At 40.2% G+C, this 25995-nt stretch overlaps 1 protein-coding gene across 2 annotated transcripts in view; it reads left to right on the top strand.

Annotated features, from left to right (window-relative positions):
• The window catches only part of LOC140738644 (copine-8), a 306170-nt gene that overhangs the window by 255021 nt on the left and 25154 nt on the right, over positions 1-25995 (top strand). For both annotated transcript variants that reach the window (XM_073066254.1, XM_073066255.1), the window contains 3 exons: positions 3564-3745; positions 12388-12515; positions 16824-16926. In XM_073066254.1, the coding sequence (XP_072922355.1) occupies positions 3564-3745; positions 12388-12515; positions 16824-16926 (413 nt within the window). The remainder of the gene's footprint in view (positions 1-3563; positions 3746-12387; positions 12516-16823; positions 16927-25995) is intronic.

The raw sequence follows: 25995 nt of genomic DNA, 5'->3' as shown, positions 1-25995 counted from the left end.
TGATGAGCCAAAGCATAAAGCCCTGACCCCAGCCAACATAGTTCTCCAGATCATTGAGGCACGCGGGCCTTCAAACCACGACAAGGTTATGGTCCTCTTGGAGGTCAGCCCAAATTGATGAATGTTTATTCCCCTCCATAGATACTGCCTGACACACCGAGTTCACCCAACGCTTTGTGTATATTGCTCAAGATTTCTAGCATCTGCAGTATCTCTTGTGTTAATGGTTAGCCAAGATAATTCCTGGCATTCATATAAATTATACCAATATGAAGCAATTTAAAAGAAATTTGAAATTTGAGTTACTTTTTCCGGGAGTTCTCCCCATGACCACATGGGTTTTCTCTGAGTCGTCTGGTTTCCTCCCACAGTCGAAGATGTACTGGTTAGTAGGTTAATTGCTCATTGTAAGTTGTCCTGTGATTAGGCTAGTATTAGATAGGTAGGTTGTTGGGTGGTGCGGCTTGCTGAGCCAGAAGATCCTGTTTGGCTCTGTATCTCTAAATAAAAGAATAAATTGAAAATACAGAAATACATCCATCAAATTTAATAGTTCACAGACTTTTCCAAATAAAAGTACAATTAGTTTGTCAGATGTTACTTTGTTTATCTAATTAGAGGCAGATTAAATCTTGGTTTAATTACTCCATCCATTTTAACAGCAACCAGTCCCAATAAATGTCTATCTGTGTGCAATCTATCTGTCTTATAAAGAGGAGGATTATCCGGTGAAAAATTGAGTGCCTGTATTAAAAAAAATTATACTCATATATGGAAAGGAATATATAAATTGTTTGCATTATTGTCTAAAAGTGATCCTAATGGTGTGGATTTTGAAAAGCTGGGGATCCAAATTGATTAAGAGCTGTAAAAAAAAACACTTAATTAATGCTCTCCTTTTGAAGTAAATACCCTTGTGTGTTCAGAAAGTCAAAAGGTGATTGATAGAAACTAATTAAATTGTTACAGTTCACTTGTGTTATTTTTAAATTCTGGTTCATAGGGAAGTTGTTTTGTAGGTAAAGGAATAGTCCTCTCACTAAGTTAAATTCTTAACTTTTCATCCTTACTAATTGTAAAACTCATCATTCTCTCTCCCCCTTAGAATCTAATAACTACTCTCCCCCCCCCACCATCCTTCCCCTTGACGTTTCCTGCATCATCTCCCAGAATTCGTCAACTACTCATAAAATTCTGTGACCAGCAACTCACCTCCCTTCCCAAAATACTTGCACCCTGCTGGCATCATTTTTCCCTTTAATGTCCCAGTCTTATTCTCTCTTCCCTGACAGGATCTGCCCCATTGCCCTTCCTATGCCACCCATGATACTATGGCTACTCACGATCCAGTCTATAATGTCTCAGTGGCAGGAGATTATGGACAAAGAGCCTTTGATTGTTTCCAAGTTTAGTTGTCATTCAACCATACATAAATAACCATGAACACAGCCAAACAAAACAGTACTCCGTCGGAGCCAAGGTGCAAAACACAGTAACGACAGTCATATATAGCACAAGGCACAAATAGTACATATAAGCTAGAAAGTAAACCGTCACACACAAAAATATGCTGTAAATTAATGGTGCATGGGTGTTACCAGCAAGAACAAGCAGTTCTCAACAGTCTGCATGCAGATGAACATATACATAGACACAAGCGTCCAGCTTGTCTTCCACTGAGAGAACACTAGATGGCAGCACCAGTGGGAGGGGCCAGACCCCAACCCGGAGTAGATGCCAAGTTACATTGCCTCCTGGACTGCTGCAACAGGCAAGCCCATGGCTACAAGCCTAGTCCTTGCTAAAACCAAGGCCATGCAGCTGCCCGCCATCGGTCTCCCCAATTAACAAAGGCAACAGACTTGCCATCTTTTACATTACAAATGTCCAACAGGGTCTTATGTTCACAGACAGTCACTTGCTGTTAGATTTCCCACTGCTTTCACACACTGACTCCCATAGCTCTCTGTATCAGGCAGTAACACGGCCTGTATCAAGCCTAACTGTTCCAGCTCTTCTGCCAAACAGCAGCTCACTGATGGGGTAAAGTTCTTAGCATCCAGCATTGTCTTGTGATCATAAAAAATAAGTTTAAAAAAGACGAAAACACCTTTAGATGGCCCTGAGAGGCTGCTGAGTCCAAATGTGCCGCTATCCTTTCTAAAGATTTGCCTTTGCACCTGCATGATCTGACCTACTACATAGCCTATGTCCAGAGGCATGTGAAAAATTGTGCTCTCCCAGAACTTCCACAGCAAGAAACAGGGCAGCAGGTTATTCCTCCAAGTAACTTCCTGCCTCAGATACAGATTGTCATTCCTTCACCTGGTTTAAATGATGCAATTCCCAGCCCAATGTCCATGGGAATTTCTTCACCACATAGAAGTGATGGTTTAAGAAGCCACCTCAACCATCGCCTTCTTGAAGGTGTTTAAATTCTGACCCTGCTATGAAAATTCCATTCTTTATAAATGAATAAAAAACTAAGTAAGTCTGTTCATCTTTTGTGTTTAACAAATTTTGGGATTTACATTCACAAATTCATTCTTCTTTGGGTTAGTTATTGCAGAAAGTTTAGAATATTTCTTGCCTTTAATCCTTATGGCATTCCTTCTTTTTATTTTCTCAGACTCCATGTGTTGATCTCCCTGTTCTGCCCTTTTATAGAGAGGCTGCTATGATAATGATCTCATCTCTGGGATCTCTGGGGCAATGACACACATACACATACATACACACAGACTCACTCACTCACTCCCCTCCCCTCCATTTTCTCTGCCTCCATCGCAGCCTGTATGGCTATCCCAAAAAAAGCACTTGAACCCTGTAATCCTCTTTTTTTTTATTATCACTGACTTATGTCAGGAAATTTGTTGTGTTACAGCAGCAGTATAGTGCTGTAAACTATGCTATAAATTATAATAAATTAATACATATATATAGGTAATGCAAAAAGAGAGCAAAAATAATGAGGTAGTGTTCATGGTTCCATTGTCTGTTCAGAGATCTAATGGCAGAGAGCAAGAAAGTATTCCTAAAATTTTGAATGGTTTAGCTGTTGGGCTCCTGTTCTTCCTCTCTGATGGTAACAATAAGTAGAGAGCATTCTCTGGGTGGGAGGTCCTTAATGATGGATGCTGCCTGTTTGAGGCAGCATCACCTTTTGATGATGTCCTCGATGGTGGCGAGGCTAATGACCATGAGGAAGCTGGCTGAGTTTACAACCCACTGAAGCTTTTTCCAATTTGCTTTTTCAGTGGGTAGCACGTGAATAGTGCAGCAAGAGTGAGCCCAGCCATCAGTTACCCTCTGTGAATATGCAAGATGCCTTCTAATACTTGTATATTGGAGAAAACCACAACAGCTGGTTTATAAAGTGCAAAAGCCCCATGTAGCGATATGTAACGTCAGCTTACTTGGCATAAGGGAGCAACATATCACTCCTTTAATGCAGCAGCAGCTGTCATTTCCAGTTTGAAGACTTTGAAATTGGATTTCACTTTTGGTGTTATTTAATATTTTGATATGTGATGGTGTTACATTTTAAATTGTTTTAATTTTAGGCCATCCCGCTCAACCAACTTCTCTACATTACATGAATCCTTATCAACTTAATACTTATGCCATGGCTTTGAAAGCAGTAGGAGAAATTATTCAGGACTACGACAGTGACAAGATGTTCCCAGCATTGGGATTTGGTGCCAAGTTGCCTCCAGATGGAAGAATTTCACATGAATTTGCTTTGGTGAGATCCTTGTTGCAAATACTTTTTTTTCCATTACAAAAACTATCTGTTGTGTACTACAACAAAATATTAGGATTTAATTGTTTTTACTATAGTTACCCTGCTTTTTTATTGCAGAGGAAATTATTTGTCATGGCAGAACTTAAAGTTTTGTTCAGACAATCGAAAATTAATTTGATTCATTATCACCCATGTGAAACCGGCTACTATAATCCATCGGACTGCATGTTTGATTGGTGTCAATTTGAACGATTTGCTTTTAGCTTGGAGGCCAGAACAAAAGCTGATGGAAAATATCACATTATTTATGTTGGCAGAGTCTTTAGACCATGAGACATAAGAGTAGAATTAAGCCATTTGGCTCATTGAGTCTGCTCTGCCATTTCATCATGGCTGCTTTATTATCCCTCTCTGTCCCATTCTCCTACCCTCTCCCCATACCCTTTGATGCCCTGACTAATCAAGAACTTATCGATCTCTAATTTAAGTATACTCAGAGCTCCACAGTCATCTGTGCCAATGAATTCCACAGATTCATTATCCTCATATCTGTTCTAAATGAACTATTCTGAAGCTGTGCCCTCTGGTCCTAGATTCACCAACTTTCAGAAACATCCTCCCCACATCCACTCTATCCAGACCTTTCATATTCAATAGATTCAATGAGATGCCTCTCATTCTTCTAAACTTCAGTGAGTACAGACCCAGAGTTATCAAATACTCCTCATATGTTAGCCCTTTCATTGCTGGAATCATTCTTGTGAGCCTCCTCTGGACCCTCTCCAATGGCAACAAAACTTTTCATAGATAAGTAACCCAAAACTACTCCAATGGAGGTCTGATCAATGCCTTATAAAGCCTTACCATTATATCATTGTTCTTATATTCTAGTCCTCTCTAAATGAATGTCAACATTCCATTTGCCTTCCTTACTACTGACTCAAACTGCAAGTTAACTTTTAAAGAATCTTGCATGAGGACTTCCAAATCCCTTTGCAGCTCTTTTTTTTAACTTTCTTCCCGTTTAGAAAATAGTTTATGTCTTTATTCCTTCTACCAAAGTGCATGACTATGCTATATTCCATTTGGATTACTTTGCTCATTCTCCCAATTTGTCCAAGTCCTCGTGCTTCCTCAACACCACCTGCCCCTCCACCTATCTTCACATCCAACGCAAACTTGCCACAAAGTCATCAATTCCATCATCCAAGTTATTGAAATGTATGTAATATAAAAAGAGGCGGTCCCAACACCAAACTCTGCAGCACAGCATTAGTTTCGAACTACACTCTCGAGTTTCTGGCATACTGCCAGTGTCTTCCACAGTGAAGGCTGATGCAGAATACCTATTAAGTTCATCCACCATCGCTTTGTCCCCCCATTACTACCTCTCCAGCGTCGTTTTCCACCAGTCCAATATCCACTCTCACTTCTCTTTTATTCTTTATGTAGTATATCTGACAAAAAAATTTTGCTGATGTTATTGGCAAACTTACCTCCATATTTCATCTTTTCTCTCCTTTAGCTTTTATAGTTGCATTCTGTTAGTTTTTAAAAGTTTCTCAATCCTTATTGTTTTTTGTAATACTATATGCCCCCTTTTTTGCTTTTATGCTGTCTTTGACTTATCTTGTCAGCCACGGTTACCTCATTCTCCCTTTTGAATACTTCATCTTTGGGATGTATTTATCCGGCTCCTTCCAAATTTCTCCCGGAAACTCCATCTTTTGCAGTTTTGCCGTCATCCCTGCTAATGTCCCCTGCCAACGTCCCCTGCCGATCAACTTTGGCCAGCTCCTCTCTGATGCCTCTGTAATTCCGTCTGTAATACTGACACATCTAACTTTATCTTCTCCCTCTCAAACTGGAGGGTGTATTGTATCAACCTTTAACTTATGCTTTATTAAACCAAAATGTATTTTCAGACACAAAGTGTATAAACCCCCTGCTAGTGATCTCTCCCATTGAACTCAATAGCTTGAATTTATTGGAGCGGTCAGAGGGTGATGGGATGGTTGGTGCATTGGCACCTTCATATTCTTACCAAGCTTATTAATTGGCAAAAATATTCAGAACTTGGAAATTGGGAAAAATATTAAAAATTCCATCATAACATGTTGACCAAATCCTGGTAAGTAGAATCCTCATCATAATAAAGAGGGCCAAAAGAGCATCCAAGAGTTCTCCAGTGAATTTATGGTAGTTAGTCTTCTTTTCAACACAGGCTACCCAAACTATGTGGTGAAGCATATTGTACATAAACTGAAAATGCAAAATGAATCTCCAGAGGCTCATAATTGAGTCTTTCCAACATTTGTGCTGTCCTCAGTTTTAACTTTTTGTGTACCATTTGGTCATGATTCTGGCTTTATGTAGAAAGCATGCTTTGGAAACTTGAGACAAGAATTAGTAGAGGTATATATATATATATATATAAATCGAGAGAGGCCCATATGGGGTGAGCAGGAAGAATCTTAGCAGAGCTGCCAATTATGGGAGAGCATGGATTTAAGTGAGATGAGGAATTTAGATTTGCCCAAAGAGGTGAAAGAGGATTCATTACTGGAAATGTGATTGAGGCTGATATCCCCATTTGAAAAGTAACTAGATGTGCCTGTGAAAAGCAGACATTTAACACAAGATGAGAACTAGGATTTAACTAAAAAGGTTCTTTGCTGGCAGGGGGAAAAAAAGAAAAACTAAATGAAGATGAGCTTTATTGGTCACATGCACATTGAAACATAGAGTGAAATGCGTAGTTTGTGCCAGTGACTGACACGGTCTGAGGATGTGCTGGGCGCAGACCGCGAGTGTCGCCATGCTTCCAGCACCTATGTAACATGCCCACAACTTACAAACCCTAAACCACACATCTTTGGAATGAGGGAGGAAACCGGAGCACCAGAAGAAAATCCTCCAAATCACGGGGAGAATGTAAAAACTCCTCACAGACATTGAACGCGGGTTGCTGGCACTGTAAAGTGTTATGCTAACTGATATGCTACTGTGCCGCTCAATGTAATGGGCCAAGTGGCCTCTTTTCTGTGCCTCATGTTTCCATGATTCTGTGGGTATGTACATTGAAATGAGAAGAGAATTGCTTTTAAGGTAGTGAAATTGACTTTATGAAGCGGTAATGACTGTAGAAATGCCCAGCTGGCATGTCACCTATTGTGACTGTGATCGAAGACACCAGAAGACACTAAAGCTGGTGATATAGAAGTCTTTATTCAACACACAAGCAGGGATCATACTGGGGATACTCTTAGAAAAGGCTCTCTGATCCAATATTAAATGACATTTTTACATAACTGTCGAAGATAACAGCACAACAGTTCGATTCTTACAGTGTATTCACAATGCTTCCTTAGAATTGCAAATAATTTCAAACATCTAGGTCTTCATGCCAGCACTCCAGATACCCAAAATGAATGTTAATCAGCATTTTCTGTGAGCTGCATTCATGTATATGCAGACATCTCAGGTCAATAGGGTGTTTTCTTGGTTTGCAATAGACCCCAGTCTGCAGCTCCAAGAACACTATTGTTCTGAGCTGCATTTAAAACTCAATCTACAATCCACATTCAGATTCAAAGACTGGTTGCTGTTGAAATTGATATTTGCTATATTCCATAACTCTACCACCCTGTCAGTGAAGAGCCAACTGTTGCTTCCATGTGGACTGAACAATGGTAGCTGAAGCATGCCCTTGCCTCTCTGCCTTTGTAGCGTGTCAATTAGAACATTGTATAGGAGCCCAGTCATCATTTAATGTCAGAACGTGCTTAGAAGATGCCATATGCATTGATCAGTTATAACCAGAGTGGTTTGTTGCATTAATCACCTAAAGAATCAGAATTGGGTATGCAGTAATATCACCAGTATGCGTTGTGAAATCTGTTGTTTTGCAACCCCAGTACATTACAATATGTAGTAATAACAATAAAAGTATATATAAAAAGAACTAAATTAAGTAGTGCAAAAAGAGGAAGTGTTTGTGGGTTCATTGTCCATTCAGAAATTTGTTGACAGATGAAATGTTGAGTGTGTGTCTACATACTCCTGCACCTCTTCCATGATGGTAGCGATGAGAAGAGTGCATATCCTGGGTGATGAGGGTCTTTAATGACTGATGATGCTTTTTTGGGGTATCACCTTTTGAAGGTACCCTGAATGCTGGGGAGGCAAGTGCCCATGATGGATTAGGCTGAGTTTATAACTTCCTGGAGCTATTTCCGATCTTGTGCATTGACCCCCTCCATACCAGATGGTGATGGAACCAGTTAGAATGCTCTCCGTGGTACATCTGTAGAAATTTACAAGCACCTTTGGTGACATACCAATTCTCCTCAAAGTAGGAATGAAATATAGCCTTTGTCATGCCTTCTTTGTAATTGTGTCAATGTATTGGGCCCAGGATAGATCCTCAGAGATGTTGACACCCAGGAACTGAAACTGCTCACCCCTTTCCACGTCTGATTCCTTGATGATGACTGGTATGTGTTTCCTCGACTTCCCCTTCCTGGTCCATAATCAATTCCACGGTCTTTTTGACACAGGATGCAAGATTGTTGCTGTGACACCACTTAACCAGCTGATCTAACTCACTTCTGTACACCCCCTCATCACCATCTGAAATTCTGCCAACGATACAACTTCCATGGATTACAATACAATAATCATGATTGTACAATCCCCTAAATCACTCTCCTCCACTCTCTAAACCAAACCTCACCCTCTTTCCGCCCTCCAAAGCACCTATCCTCCTCTGTCTGCTCTCAGAACCATTCATCCCAATCCCTCCACTCCGAATCACCTCACCCCTTCTGTCCCTCAATTGTCTGAAACACCCACACCCTCTTCTTACCCTATTAACCACCCCACCCCATCCCTGCACCCTCCAAGCCATCCATTCCTTTCTCCATCCTCTGAACCGCCTCCATCCACTCTCTGAAAGACCCCTCTCCTTTTCTTCATCCTGTGAACCATCCTCCCTCTCTATCTCCACCCTCTAGATCACTCCATGCTCTGAAACACCCCTCCACGCCACCCTTTTCTATTACTCAATCCACCAGAACACTTTCCTCCTTGCTTCACTCTTCAAACCACCTTGCTCTCCTCCCTCCAGCTTCCAAACCTTACATCCCTCACCCCATTCTTCAAACCACTCCTCAGTCCTCACTGTTCTAACCACCTCCCACCACCCCCCTCCATCTTCCAAACCACTCTTCTTCCTCTAAACTACATCCCCTCCCCTCGCTCCACCCTCCTCCCTCCCCAGCTTGTCTGTCTTTATTGTTCTGAGAGCAAAGCTGTGCTTGTGTTGGTCTTCATTCACAACGTTGTCTGGCACCTCTGCTTTTAAACAGGGCTGCCTTTTGGGCACAAGCCCCTCAGAGGTCCTGAGGATCTTCAGAGATATGTTTGCCTGGTAAAATACCTACTAAAGTCCAGTTCAACTGTTGATCTAGCTGTCTGATTCAAAAACAGAAGCGGTCATTTATTGCTTTTCGGAGGCAGTGAGAAGTATAGACAGAGGAGAGGCTGGCTTTCGAGATGTGCTGAGCTGTGTCGACAGCAGTCGTCAGTTTCTTGTGGTCATGGGCAGAGCAGCTGTATTAAGCATCCATGTAGGATGCTGTGAATGGTGCATCGGTAAAATGCCAAGCTTCTTATAGCCACTGGAGGAAGTAGAGTCAATGCTGAGCTGTCTTGGATGTGGCATCCACTTGGTTGGACTAGGACAGGGTACTGCTGATGTTTTCTCCGAGGACGCTTTCACCCCTCTCACCCTCAATGCAGTTCATGAAGACAAGAGCATGTGCACCACCCTCCTCCCCCCTAACGGAAATCAATAACCCAATCTTTCATTCTTCTGACATTGGGGGGAGTTTTATTGTCATGACACCGTGCTACTGAGGTCTTTGACTCTTTTTGTGCTCCAGCTCATTATACAACTCACTATGGTATTGCCACTTGTAAACAAGTTAGGGCAGCATCTGGCCATGCGTTCATGAGTGTGCAAGGAGTAGAAAAGAGGCTGAGAATGCAAGCCTGTGGAGCACCATGGCAGAAGTGTTGCTGCCTGTCCTTACTGACTGCTGTCTCTTGGTTGGAAGTCAAGAATCCAGATGCAGAAGATCCTTTATTGACTCCCAGGGTCTGGAGTTAGGTGATGAGTTGTTTGGAACTGTACTATTGAAGGTAGAGTGAAAGTCAAGAAACAATAGTCTGACATATGTGTCTTTATTCTTCAGATACTGCAGAGGTGAGTGGGAGATGGCATCTGCTCTAGACCTGTTTTGGTGATAGGTTAATTGCGACGGGTTGAGGTTGTCTGGAAGGCTGGAATTAATGCCTGTCATGACCATCCTCTCAAAGCTCTTCATGATGATAGGCGTCAGAGCCACTGGGATGCTAGTGGTCTTCAACAGTCTTCTTTAGGATTGAGGAAATATAAGAAAAACATAGAAAGAAGACATAGAAAACACCTACAGCACAATACAGGCCCTTTGGCCCACAAAGCTGTGCCGAAAATGTCCTTACCTTAGAAATTACCTAGGGTTACCCATAGCCCTCTATTTTTCTAAGCTCCATGTACCTATCCAGGAGTCTCTTAAAAGACCGTATCGTATCCGCAGTGCCAGGGAATTCTGCAGGAGTTAAACCTTATTTACCATTACAGTTGCATTACCAGTTTTATGGGTGGAAATGCATTAAAATTGTGCCAAATGCGTGACTAGATCCAAAAAATAAAGATCATTCCTTCTATATCTGGTTGTATGGCAAACCATCTAACAGATGTACTCATATTAACGTGCAAGAAGTTACAGTTAAATTATGATTGTGGAGGTTTCAAATAATTTTTATGCCATCATACTTCACTGAAACATTAGCTTAGACTTAAAACATAGCTACAGTTAGAGGGTGGGTACTTCAGACAAAGATTACTTTAGACCTCTGTTGATACCCCTGTCCCCCCCCCTTACCCCATCCCTATCTATAATTTTAGTCTGGTTCTCTTTCTTTCTCTTTTTTCCCCCCTCACTATAATCTACCCCCAGCCCTACCTTTCTTTCTCTTTTACTTCCCATAATTCTCCACCTTCCCCCTAGCCCATTTCCCTCCAGCCTATCACTTCCCAGCTGTCTACTTCACCCCTCTCCCCATTTTTTATCCCCCCCTTGACCATCCCATGTTACTTCACTCCAGATGAAGGATTTCGGCCCGAAACGTCATCACTACCTCCTCCCATAGATGCTGTCTGGCCTGCTGAGTTCTGCCAGCATTTTGTGTTTTTCTTTACTTTAGCTTTTATCCGTTAATCTTTAAGGTTAACATAGTTAAGTAAATTGAAGAGTCACTTTTGCACAAAACTACTGTCATAACCTCTGGAAGCATTATGGTGGACAGTGATCTCATGAAACAAGCTCTAGTTCCAACAGCCTGAGAATGCCTATGGTCACCACCCATCACCATCTCCATCCCACTGCATAAACCACTGCCCCCATCGTAGTATTCAGAACTCCATTCCATGCACTCTTGCTTCTTTGTCTCAGTAATTTTCTGATGTCCAGTCTCATTTGTCCTCCCATTTTTATTTTCATTCCTGCAGTGTTGAAGTCAGCAATTTTAATGTATTAGCTTAGGAGTCGACTTAATGCAAACAAGTACCAGCTGCTATTAAATGCCATTGCCACTTTGAGATAGGAAAACAAAATAAATTACAATGAATAGAGTCTTTGAATTAAGATTTTGAATGACCTATTGTTTTGACTCAAGTATAACAGAGAAGGTTTGCTGACAGGCAATGAATTGCAATGACTATAAATGGGACTACTGCGTGGTTTGGGTATTCTGCTGGTGCCTGCAAGTATATGCAAATTCTGCTTGCTCTTATTTGTCTTTTGTGGGCAAAACAGTTATAGATTTGTTTCAAAATCAACTGTGGGCTGAATAAACTAATTGTACCCAAAAGAGGAATCTCAGTGGGGGAGAAGTATTTCAGACTCCATTGCAGAGCTTCAGCGGCTCTTTCAAAAGGATTCACTTCACTCCTCAGCTGGCAAGTGTTCTGAGGACATTTCAAAGATTAACCCCAGGACTCCCCTAAATATTTTGCATTGATATCACAGTACAGGTAGAAGATCCTCTCTGTTCTCCCAGTATGTATGATTAAACATTGAGGTGGATTTCCAACAAACCAGACTCTCTCCTTAAAAACACGCGCGCGCACATGCACCACCGTCCGTGGGCCAATATTTAGAAATCTGGTAGAATTCTACCTTAGCATTAATCAATGTTCCATCTAATTTTTTTTTACTGCTGCGGGAGCCAACCATTGCTCTGAGAAGGATTTTTTAACATGGGCCTATGAACTGCATGGCACTTCAATAAAACTTTATATAAAAGAAAATTCCAGCTGTGTGGCAACAAAGGCTGTGTGCCTGGGAGCAATTCAGTTACCGCTTGGCTGTACACCCGGATCGATTAGAGGGAACAATGGCACTAATATAACTTAGCATCACTGTGTTTCCTTTCAATCTTTTTCTTTAAATATTTTTCCTAATGTGGAACAAAATTGTAACCAATCAGTCATTTGTAGCCTGTGGTTTATTTTATTTTCTCAATTTTCTTTCTAGAACGGAAACCCTCATAACCCATATTGCCAAGGAATTGATGGGGTTATGGAAGCGTACTATCTGAGTCTAAAGTCGGTGCAGCTGTATGGACCAACCAACTTTGCTCCAGTAATTAATCATGTAGCAAGGTACTTCAGGCATTTATTAAAAAAAAAAGGGTAACATGTCACCGTATTTGGGAGTAAATTACAATATGTATTTACAAATGTATTTATTTAGTTGTGCAGTGGTGGTGTTTATAGAATGATCTAAATCATCTTAAAAATTCTGTAATACCACAGCATTGTGACGACTGGTGAATCAAGTAATATTCTTTTACTGCAGATCAGCCTCAGGTTATCTCAGGGTTCTGGTCCTCAGCAAATCTATCCTATCGAACTTCCCTGACGTTTGCTTGTTTATACAGGTTGTGTATAAATTGGGCATTCATAAGCTGATGAAAACTTTATTCACTTTAGCACCACAAAGTTAACTCTGAAGTGACATTTGTAGCTTTATTGACCAAAAGAAGAAAGAGAACTTCATTTTTGTCCATTTGTGAAGCTATTTGCCCTCAGGAGCTATGAACTTAAAGCTTACTAGAGAAAGATTTAAGTAGTAATTAGTGTATTGCTCAATAAAGTTGAAGTATACTACTTATTGTGGGGTTCCATTTAAATCTGAACATACAGGTGTTTTGTTTATCAATATATAACTGAAGAGATGAGTAATATCGGACCCAAATGTTCCTGCAACATTGTTAAGTTGCAAACCTTTGGGGAGATGAGATTTCCACCTGTGCCAAAGTCCAACCTATTCTATGGGTATAGGGGCAATTATACTGGTTGGCATGTGTACCCCACCATTTGCCAAAGTTGTATGCTTTACTAATTGTGTAAAAGAAAGGATGTTTATCTGTGATCATGAAAATTTGTGAGCATTCAAATATATTAGTGATGCAGTTTACTTCCAGGTTATAAAACGATATTGATGTGTGAGTATTTATGTTCTTCTCAAACATTTTATTTTCACTTATTCTTTGGATGCTTGCTTTCATTTGTGACGTGATTTCCTGGATATGGTACCCTTCAAGTTACTAATATAATTGTTAAGGATATGTTTAATTCAATTTATGATCATTGTTTGATTCCTGCTTCTGCTGAATTGATTCCAAATGCTATTTAAACAAAATGATAGAGGAACTCAGCAGGCCATGCAGCAGAGTACAGTTGATGTTTTGGGCCAAAACCCTTTGGCAGAACTTCATACAGTCAACTGTACTCAACTGCCCGAAACATTGACTGTACTCTTGTCCTAGATGCTGCCTGGTCTGCTGAGTTCCTCCAGCATTTTGTGTGTGATTCTCGGGTTTCCAGCATCTGCAGATTTTCTCTTGTTTGTGACTAAGGGGATAAATTTTATTCTTGAGTCTCTAATGACAAAAATTTGGAAGAGGTTGCGAGTCGCCAAATGCAGGGTTCTGCTACCTAACCATGCTCTCATGGCATTGGTACAAACATTAGTCCTACTCATGGAAAAGGAAGAGTGAAGAACACTCACTGCATACGTCATCTGCTTATTTGGAATTTTATTTAATGTCTTTAAAATCTGAAAAAGTGAAATATTTTGATTTATCTGTTACTATAAATAATCCAGGCTTTTTCAAGTGGTTGTCTGACAATGAGGATTTGGTGTGAGATCCCGGATATCGGGCCACTTCACATATCTTAAGAACCATCTCCTAAAGACGGCTGATATCAATCATAAAATTCGCTGCCTTCAATGCAGCAGCACAGCTTTTGGTCAACTGAAGGAAAGGGTACTTGAAAATCAAGACATTAGACCAGGCACATAATTCATAGCCTACTAGGCAGCAAACTGTTCATAGTGCAGGACCAGCTTTCAGGAACACACAGGAACCCTGACAAACGATCAGGCTGTCTGCCTCCACGCGCACCACCTGCCCCTTCTGTGACGCTGCTCCCACGTTTGCCTCATTAGCCACGGAACCATAGTGGAAACAAGTCACTCTCAGTCCTGAGGAAGTGCCAAAGCAGAATACTGGACAAAATAAAAACAAAATAATGAAACCCGGCACAATGCCGTAAGCTTACAAAGAGAAAAAAAAACTGTTAACAGCAGCTGGATTTTAGCAAGATGCAGTGTTTAGTAGCAATTTAATGTATTTCTGTGTGACATAGAAAGAAACTATTTTGGCCATTGAGATAATGCTGACCCTCAGAGTAATCTCTTCCCTCATTAATTTTTTCTGTAACCTATTCTTTCTATATGCCCATCAATTCTCCCAGATTCTACCACCCACCTATAAATTTGGGGCAATTAACAATGGCCAATTAATCTACTGACTTTTTTAAAATCTGGGAGGAAATTGCTTCCTTAAAGGAATGGAGGGAAGTCCATGTGATTATAGGAAGAATGGTCCAGGATCTAATTTAACAGATAATGTTTGCAACATGAGGAGAAATTTGACTAAAGAGCTGAGAGTAAATATTTATCCATGTCAGAGGAAATGTATAATTACCATTTTGGATTATTCTTTTAAGCAGAAATACATTGGACAAGAGCAATTCACACTGGAGGTGAACTAGTTGTCGTATAAATAACTTCAATGGCAACAAGGAATGATCACAATCCTTTACAAGAAACTGGTTCAATTCATACCAAAATGACGGAAATATGTTCTGTCTGACCCTAATTCAGAATCACACTGTGAGTGAAACTGACTGCTGCGTTTAAATGAACAGCACTGATGCTGAAGCTTGAGAACATCTTTGAATCTAAAGGATGTCGAAAAGTCTTTTCATTTGATTCCAATGTTTCTTTAAAAGTTCAACAGAGAGAATTGTATTTATATTTGTCGGTACTTAGAGTTAAAATCAATTAATAATCCAGTAAAAATTACACATCTTAAAGGAAGCAATTTCTCGGTGCATTTTTCTCTTTTTAAAACAAAATGTGCCTATAAATTGCTTCCTTTAAGACTTGTAACTTTTTATATTTTATAGCTTGGAAGTTTAAGTGGTTTAACAAAATAGAGAATTCATGTCTTAAAACATTTCTAACCAAAACAGAACATGATACTTGAAGCAAATAAACATTTATTAAGGCTTCCTTAATAGTCTATAAACAAACTTCAGCACTTTTCATTAAAAAGATTAGTTTTACATACTGTGACATTAATTTAAGCAAGCTCACACCTTTGGGGCTGTTGTGTGGTGACAACTTTGTAAGTCACATCTGAATAGCTTTGTTGGATGGTCCTGCCCTTTCAAATTTTCTTACTTTTTTTTTAGGGTAAAGCAGTGGTTGTTGTTTTCATGAATATTAGATTTTAGGCATTTAACAATTCCGTCATGTTTGGCCAGTCTGGAAGGTCAAATCACATGGGACACACAGTGACTTTGGAAATTCAGATGGTGTTTAATCCAGACAAGTGGGAACTTGGAGGTCAAATGTAAGAAAAAAGTACACAGTAAATGGCAGGATCGTTGGGAGCATAATGCATTTGGATAGACGGGATAGAAGGATATAGATTATGTGCAGATGAATGGGATTAGTTTAGATGGTCTGTGCAGACATAGTGGGCCAAAAGGCCTGTTTCTGTGCCAAATTGTTCTTTGATTTATGAATTTAAGTAGCTTTTCCAATGGTTTTCAACAGCATTCTTTTTCATTAAATTGATATGGATTGTGATATTATCTCTGAATATAGATTCTGAGGAAATTGTGGGAGGGAGACATTATCAGTAGAGAAGTAACTTCTCTATTACAAAGAATTTGTTCTGAAGTAAAAGGTAAAAATCATTAAAATATATCACTAATTCCAGAATACTACCAACTCACTGCTCACATTCTCCATCTCAATTTGAAATTGCAAATCTCTGACCACATTTTGTCATCAAAATGTAAAGTCTTGGGTTCAAATAGCTGTGATAGGTGTAAAGTACCGGAGAGAAAGTAGTCAGTGATTGAAAGCATTTAACTTAAAATGGCTATCTTTACTTGGACTAAATGAATTACCGGTATTTTTATTGATAGCTATTCTTCCTTTCAGCCTGTTGTACTTTGAACTGGATTTAGACAATGTGATTTGAAATCTACTTTAATCAATACAAGCTATGGGCGATTTACAATATTGGGAAATGTCTTAGACATTATATCTGTGCTAGTATTATATCATCGTTAAAAAGGAAGGGGTTCTTTCCCTTTCCTTTCCAATCCTGATGAAGGGACTTGTCCCGAAACGTCAACAGTTTATTCCCCTCCAAAGCTGCTGCCTGACCTGTTGAGTTCCTCTTGCATTTTGTGCATGTTATTCTGGATGTCCAGCACCTGCAGAATCTCTTGTGTTTTTCTTGGTAATCTCAATCTAAAATTGTAAGCATCTTCTGTCTTAAGTCTTTTCTGAGATTCCAGTGTATTTTTGGCCTTTTGCAGGTATGCCGCCTCTGTTAAGGATGGTTCACAGTATTTTGTCCTACTTATTATAACTGATGGAGTCATCTCAGATATGGCACAGACAAAAGAATCCATTGTCAATGTAAGTTTTATAACACATTCAAATATTTATTATTTCTTTTGGAGCACTACAATGTGCAAAATTACTAGATGTTAAGGAGTGAGAGGTCTGGTCCAATTTGAAAAGCATTCTTTGAAATGTCACAGGTGCATGGCAAGATATTTCACACATGCATGTAATTTTCTTATAATATTGACATTTTGCATTTGTCCCAGAATGTTGATCTTATTAAGGAGTGTGAACATTCATTATAGATGCACTTTTTAAAAAAAGGTATTATCAATAAGATGAATGATATAATTAAATATTTGAATTATTAGAACCTGCATCATTGAGGCTAGATTTGACAATTTGTGTGCAGTTTGGGATTCTTTTTTAAAGAGAGAAAGTTTGAATGATGATCCCTGGGTATTTCTGCAGGGCCCCTTAAGAGTTTTCATTGATCTACAAGGCAAATTAAAAGCAAGTAATAAAAAACTGCAGGTGATGACAATCTGAAAGGGAGATAGAAAATGATAAAAATACACAGCAGGTCAGGCAGTATTCAGAGAAATGCAAACAGTAGCTGAGGAAGGAGCCAACAGGTGAAGAATATGGGAATTTTAAAATATAAGTAACAATGGTAGTTGTGGGGAAAATACCAGCAATTATGGAAAACAGATCAAGTTCAAGTTTAATTGTCATTCAACCATACATGAGCACACCCAAACAATACAGTGTTAATCTGGGGCTAAGATACAAAGCACGGTACCAACAGTCATACAAAGCACAAGGCACATACAAGATGGCAGTAAAACATAGTCTACAAAAAATATATAATCTAGGTTCCTGAGTCCATGGTCAACTGCAGCTGTTTAAATAAAGCTTGTTTTTCACTGAGCGAACACTGGAGGGCAGAACCGATACCAGCATGGACACCATGTCACACCACCTCCAGCACCGACTCTGATGCCTCTCTCCTGGGCGGCTGCAGGCAGGCAACACTGTGGCTTGAGGCCTAGTTTTCCGCTGAGTAAATGCTGGAAGGCAGCACTGACACCAACATGTACACCACACCAGACCGCCTCCAGTGCCAACTCTGATGCCTTTTTCCTGGATGGCTGCAAACATGACCTGGGGCCTAGTCCTCACTATGATTGTTCATGCAGCTCCCCTGCTGTCAGTCCTCCCCATAAACCAGTGATGCAGACATACAATATTCCACATTACCAAGTAATGTGGAATGTAGTAGTGATTATGTTAAAAATGCCAACAAGCTCTTCAAATTCACCCTGCAAAATCAGAAGAGTCTCTGATGTTCAAACATATGAAGAACTGATAACCATGTTGATCCACTTAAGGGAAGATGTGAAATCTTTCGAGAGGGTGCATAAGATATTTACTGAATTGAATCCAGGGATTTAATTATGTGGATAGACTGCAGAAGCTGGAGCTGGTCTTCTTGAAACTGCAAGGTTACGAGATCTCATGGAAGTATTTATAATTCATCAAAGATGTAGACCAGGATTTCCCAGACTTTTTTATGCCGTGGACCCCAGGTTGGGAACCCCGGGTCTGGACTATGTAGATAGAAAGACACTGTTTCTATTGGCAGAGCAATTTAGAGCTTGGAAAAATAGAATGAAGGTGATTTGGTAAAGGACCAAAAGTGAGAAAAGTAAAATCTTTTATATTGTGAGTGGTTGTGGCTGGGGATGCACTGCCAGGAAATGAGTGGAGACAGAAAGCAGTTGTAGCATTCACAGAGAAGCTTGATAACTATCTAAAAGAATTTGGAGAGCTGTAGGGGCTGGTGTGAGCGTAGTTTCTATTATACAGTCGGCCCTCCTTATCCGCGAGGGATTGGTTCCGGGAACCCCCGCGGATACCAAAAAACGCGGATGCTCAAGTCCCTTATTTAACCTGCCCAGTGCAGTGGTCTTTAGGACCCAGCGGAGCTCTGAATCCGCAGTGTTTCTGTTCACAAAAATTATCACGATTAAAAATAAGGTGGAAGTAATAAAGTGATCAGAAAGAGGTGAAACACCATCAGTCATCGGAAAAGCGTTAGGCTACAGTCGGTCAACGATAGGAACAATTTTAATGGAGCATGTGAAAGGCCCTGCCCTGATGAAAGCTACAATTATTACTAAGCAACACAGTGGTTTAATTATTGAAATACATACATTTCTTAAGTGTTTTATATGCATAGAAAGGTAAAATATATATTATATACTAAGACAAACATTTGACTAACTGACGCTAAATAATAACAGATGTACCTGTTCCGACTTCAAATCTGACTTAAATATGGACTCAGGAACAGAACTCATTCATAACCCGGGGACTGCCTGTACTTTTAAATCATCTCTAGATTACTTATAATACCTAATACAATGTAAATACTATGTAAATAGTTGTTATACTGTATTGTTTAGGGAATAATGACAAGAAAAAATAGTCTGTACATGCTCAAACAACGAGTGCTGGAGAGAGAACTTCTGGGTTTTCCTGCTCCGCGGTTGGTTGAATCCGCGCATGCGGAACCCACGGATAAGGACGGCCGACTGTATTGAGCCTCTTATGCTGCATCCATTTGTTGGTTGTATTAGATCGTACATTTCATAAAATGCCCATACATTTCAGTACTGATAACTTTTATTGCCTGGCCATGGGTATAAAAGCTTGAAAGTTTCAAGACTTTTCAGTCTGACATCCTTTTGATGTATGTGCTTCATATTGTCATTGCTTTGTTGGAAGCAACCACCAATTTCAAGTAGTTATTTATACCAGCAGATGCTTTGTGCTTCTGGCAAGGCCAGGAAAGTTAAATAATTCATGAGGTTGGTTTTATAGTTTCATTGTTATTCTCAGTGCTATTGGCTTCAGATACCACGTCAGAAAATTATTTTTACACTCTTATGTCTTATTTTTAGCAATTTAAAAAGCTACATGACATTTTCCCAGTAGCAGAAAGCATTTTGATAATTAATTTAAAGCTAATAACAATGGTTTGAAATTATAACTAGAGCAGGTTAACCACTCTGATGTAGGGTTGCTTTTAATTTGCTGTGTTCATTGCTTATGGCACAATAATAGACTCAAATTGAGGTCAGTAATGCTCTGTTAACACAGGGCAGTTTTAATAGGGTCTGACTGGTGGGTGTCTACACCACCTTAGGATTACAGTCAGCGAGCCCTCATTAAAATGCAAATCTTGGTCCCAAGATCGGGTCCTCAACAGAGAGAAAAAAAAGCCCAGTAATGGCATGTTTGAGATTATTTGTGCCAGGAGCCTGAAGGAATGAATGGACCCCTCTAACATAATGAGTGCAAACTTCTGCTTAATAATTTCCCAAAGCAGTTTTAATCTAGTGAATATCGAATGAGAGAAGGTCACATTTTCAGATTCCACTTTGCCATTGGACAGGTGATGAAAAATGAATGGTATTTCAAAATATGTACAATTAAAATTTGTAAAAAACTTAAAATGATTTAAATCAATTATACAGGCTTGTGTAATTTGCCAAATCAAGATTGTCCCTGGAGCACTGATGGTCTGATTGATGTGGGAAATGGACAAAATGTCATCCTGTTGCAGGAACATGTTTTAACTTGTTTGAAATCTATGCATATTGTTGCTGCGGAATATTCTGCCTCTGGCTGTGAGGTACCTGACCTAGATATGCCTAGGACTGATGCCAAGTGCCTGACAGAGGAGGACTACCTTTAATACAGCCTTATGTTTGATAATCATTAGAAGGAGGACCAGCTCATTTTTCATTACCAATCATTTTTATTTTCTTTTGGTCAATCAATCTTAAAAATGCAAGTACGGTGAGATGTTTAAGCACTTCATCTATTTGTTTTAAAGGCGTATTAATCCTTTGTATAAATGGCACAAGGAAATGGGTCAGATATTCTTGTTGGCTCATTATCTCTACCTACCCGTTCTTTTTTCTGAATGTATGTACAGAGGTGAGCCTGTCACAAAGTGGTGAATCGTTCTTGGTGTAGTTTCCTGAGAATGCTCACTGCCAAAGGCCAGGAAATGCTTTTTTAACAGTGATTGTCAGGGACAGATATAAATAGTCAGTGGAATTTAGAAGGGCAGATTTGTGGAGACATAGCGGACAGCTGTAAGAAAAATAAGGTTGTGATAGTAGGTGGTCTTAACTTGACTCCAACACTGTAAAAATGGACGGAATAGTGCTTGTCAAGTGTGTTTTGGACAGTTTCCTTAATCAATAGAGGTGATACTGGATTTCGTATTATGGATTGAGATAGGTCAGGCGACAAGTGTGTGTACAAGAACACTTTGGATCTAGTGATCATAATTCCATTAGCTTCAAAATAGATATGGATAGGACTAATCCTCGGGTTGAGATTCTAAATTGGATAAAGGCATCAGATCTGGCAGATATGGATTACATTAGGTTGTTTTTGGGCAAAGGGATGCTAAGTGGAGGCCTTCAAAAGTGAAATTTTGAGAGTACAGAATTTATATGTTCCTGTTAGAGTAAAAGGCAAGGCTGATAGGTTTGCGGAAACTTGATTTATCAGGGGTATTGAAGCCATGGTTAATGAAAAATGAGATATAGGCAGCAAGGAACAAATGAGGTGCATGAGGAATATATAAAATGCAAGAAAGCACTTAGGAGGAAATCTGCAGATGCCGATGTCCTGATGAAGGGTCTCGGCCCGAAACGTCGACAGCGCTTCTCCCTATAGATGCTGCCTGACCTGCTGTGTTCCACCAGCATTTTGTGTGTGTTGTAGGAGGAAATCAGGAGGGTTAAAAGAATGCATAATGTTGCTCTGGCAGACAGGATGAAGAAGAATCCCAAGGGCTGCTACAGATACATTCAAAGGCCACTTTATTAGGTAACTCCTGGCCACTGAGTGCATGTTTGTGGTCTTCTGCTGCTGTAGCCCATACACTTCAATGTTCTATGTGCTGTGCATTCAGAGATGCTCTTCTGCATGCCACTGTTGTAACAATGCATGATTATTTGAGTTACTGTCGCCTTCCTGTCTGCGTTAAATCAGTCTGGCCATTCTCTTTTGACCTCTTTCATTATCAAGGCATTTCACACACAACTTCCACTCACTAGATTTTTTTTTGTTTATCACACCATTCTCTGTAAGTTTGAGAGACTGTTGTGTGTGAAAATCCCAGGGATCAGCTGTTTCTGAGCTACTGAAACCACTCTGTCTGGCACCAACAATTATTCCCCACTCTGATGTTTGGTCTGAACAACAACTGAACCTCTTGACCATGTCTGCATGCTTATATGCATTGAAAGCTGCTGTACGATTGGCTAATTCAATATGTGCATTAATATACGGGTGTACCTAATAAAGTGGCCACTTCAATAGGTTCATTTAATGTCAGAAAAATGTATACAATATACATCCTGAAATTCTTTTTCTTCGGAAGCATCCACGAAAACAGAGGAGTGCCCCCCAAGAATGAATGACAGTTAAATGTTAGAACCCGAAGATCCCTCTCACGCATCAGCAGCAGCAAAGCAATGACCTCCCCCTCCCCCACCAGCCAAAAAGCATCAGCACCCTCCACCGAGCACTCAAGCGTGCAGCAAAGCATCAGTACAGACAGGGACTTGCAGTACCCCAAAGACCACTCGTTCATCCAGGAATTCGACATACCACAGGTTCTCTCTCTGTCCCTAATAAGGGAAAAAGAGGTGTCCCTGTTTCACGGCAAGAGGGGAGACATAACAAAACAACTCACTGATTTATTGTGTCAAGAGTCTGTTGCATTGCTTTTTCCGAGCTCTGTGCCCAAAAGAACTCAGGTCTCCGGGCACACAGCCAGCAGCCAGCCCGCTGCTTTCGATCTCCCACGACACATCAGGTGGTGGCACTGACCTCAAAACCGCCCGCCTCTAGAGCCATGAAAATCCGCCGCCGTGAAGGCGCGCTTTCCAGGCCGCATCCTTGGCTTATCGAAACGCGGTCGGTCGTGAGGCCCTGAGGGCGGGTCCCATTTCCACAAAGAACTGAAGTCAGTGTGTAACTCCAGCTCAGGGTCTTCAAAGGAACCCTGAAAAGGAAACAGAGATATCAGAGATAGAAATACACCTGTTTCCAAAGATGTAAGCAAAGGAGTTGCCGTTAGGCGCCATCACTCTAAACTCCACCCTCGACGTGTGTATCTTCAGAGCAAAAGGGTAGAAAGGGACAGAGAATACGTAAACTGCTGAGTTCTTCCAGCGTTGTGTACGTATTCTTTGATCCACAGCATTTGCAGTTGTATTTTTGTGTTTAGAAAGGGACAGAATTGGTCCACTTGAAGATCGGCATGGTCATCTATGCATGGAGCTGAAAGAGATGGGGGGAATCTTGAACTGATTTTTTTGCATCTGTATTTACTCTGGAGCTGGACACAGTGTCTATAGAACTGAAGCAAAACATTAGTGAGAGTTTGGACTATATATGGATTACAGAAGAGCAGGTGTTTGCTGTTTTTGAGGTCAGTTAGGATGAATAAGTCCTTAGGGCCTGGCAAGGTGCCCCTTGAACATTGAGAGAGGCTAGTTCAGAAATTGCAGGGACTCTGGCAGAGGTATTTAAAATGTCCTTAGCTACAGATGACGGAGGACAGGAAGATAGCTAATGTTTCATTGTTCAAGAAAGTCTCTAAGAATAAGCTGAGAAGTTACAGGTTGGTGGGCAAGTCTTTCGAAGTTACAGTGTATGAAGGGATCAGATATAAGTATTTTGGATTTTTATGCACAACAGTCTTTAGCCTTTACAGAGAATGCTGCAATAAACAGAAGTGCATCCAGTGAGTTCAGCCAATCCACACGTTACAACAGTGGTGTGCAGAAAAGCATCCCTGAATGCACAGCATTTCAAATCTTGAAGTAGATGGGTTGGAGCAAACATACACTGTGGCCACTTTATTAGGTGCAGGAGGTATCCAATGAAATAGCCACGGAGTGCATATCTTAATGGTTTGGATGATAGTGTAAAATGAATCTGTAAATTTGTGGATGACGCTTAGATTGGGGTACATAGTGGACAGCAAAGAGGCTAACAAAGCTTGCAGTGGGACTGGCTGGACAACTGGGCTGACAAGTGGCAGATAGACAAATGGGAGGTGTTAAACTTTGGGAGGACAAAGCAGGGTAGGACATACATAGAACAGTAGGGTACTGAAGAGTGTGGTAGAACAAACCGGTCTGCGATTACAAATCCATAATTTCTTAAAAGTGGCATCACAGGTAGATCAAATCATAAAGAGAGTTATTGGTACTTTGCCTTTCATAAATCAGAGTATTAAGTACAGGAATTGGGATGTTATGTTTAAGTTGACATTGGTAAGGTCTGATTTGGAGTATTGTGTACAGTTCTGGTCACCTGCCTACAGGAAAGTATTCAATAAGATTGCAAGAGTGCAGAGAAATTTTACAAGGATGTTGCTGGGACTTGAGAACCTGTCTGATAGGGAAAAGTTGAATAGGTAATGGCTCTTCTTCCTTGGAGAGTAGGAGAATGGGGCGGGGGGGGGGATATTTGATTTGATAGAGGTATATAAAATGATGAAGGGTATAGACAGGGTTAATGCAAGGCTTTTTCTGCTGAGGTTGGGTGAGACTAGCACTAGAGATCATAGGTTAAGGGAGAAAGGTGGAATATTTGAGAGGAACTAGAGGAGGTACTTCTTCACTCAGAAGGTGGTGTGAATGTGGAACGAACTGCCAGAAGAAGTGATGGATGTGGGTTTGATTGCAAGATTTAAGAGAAGTCTGGATAAGTACATGGATGGGATGGGTACAGAGAGCGATGATACACATGCAGTTTGATGGGTCTTGGCAAAATAACAGTTTCGATCTTTTTCTAAGTCTTACTTAAGTATAGATGCTTATTGCTGTAGTGACCACTGAGAAAAGTATGTTTGGACTTCTTTGGACGGTCCAATAATACTCTTATGAAAGATGCACTCCTTTAAAGATGGTGCCAGGAAGAGAAGACTATGCGTGCAGCGCCAAAGGGAATTATCAAATAATCCCACTTAGGACTACTACAGCTGTCAGAGCCATGCGTACTTCAGTAAGCAACAATGTTTTAAGATTTTTTAAAATCTATCTTTTGCCACAAAATAACAAATTTCACAACATAATATGCCAGTGATATTAAATCTTCTGTGGTACCACCTCGATACTGTTTATTTACAAACCATTCCCAGGTCCTCTGTCTACTGCAGTCAATTGAAGGTTCATCCAGTGGTGTGGAGCTGTACAGATACCTCACAGGTGTTATAGTCAGGCCTGTCATCACTGGCTGGCCTGACTTTAATATGACTATTCCTTTGTAATTTCCACTTCACTAGAGGCTCAGCTCCCCTTGCACATTGTGAACTGGGTGAGCAGCCACTCCCCTCAGAAATTCCGAAGCAGTGGATAGATATTAAGAATAAACAAACCATTAGACATTTTGCCCTATTACAAATATTTTAAAGATATAATTGCCCTTTTTTTAAACCTTTCTTTCTCATGTCTAAAATCTTCATAATTACAAGGGATCTTGCAAATTGTAAGAGGAGGTTCCCCAGTGCAAATAAGGGAATCTTAGTACATTCCTGCTCAGTTGTTGGACTTTGCACAGAATATACAGAGAGACTAATTGAAACCTTTAGACAGTTTAAAAACCTGTATGCTTAGTGCACATGTTTAAATTCCAAATGTGCTTGCAATTACACAATTGTATAGCCATTATTCACATCAAGCATTGTACTGTTTTCAGCTTATATCCTTTGGCAGAACTATTGCTCTGGCTGGATATGTACAGTTAGTTCTGCTGTAAGGTTTTACAGGAGAAATGGATTCATCATTTTATGGATGGATAGCTCTAGCATTACTTGACATTTCCAAGTGGAGATACTGTATTATTCTCGTGTAGTTTGTTGTTTCTGGTGTTGAGCTGCAATGTACTCATACTGAATTCCTTTGATTTGGACTTGAATTTGGGCCTATTTCTGTCTATTTATATGAGTTAGTTCTATTAAGAGCAAATGCTGGAATTCAGTAAGAAGAGATTAAGGGCTCAGAAAGCATTAGAATGTTGCATTTACTGGGGGCAAGT

This window comes from Hemitrygon akajei, chromosome 14 (genome assembly GCF_048418815.1).
Source record: "Hemitrygon akajei chromosome 14, sHemAka1.3, whole genome shotgun sequence".
NCBI lineage: Eukaryota > Metazoa > Chordata > Chondrichthyes > Myliobatiformes > Dasyatidae > Hemitrygon > Hemitrygon akajei.
This window is presented reverse-complemented; position numbering and strand designations above follow the sequence as displayed.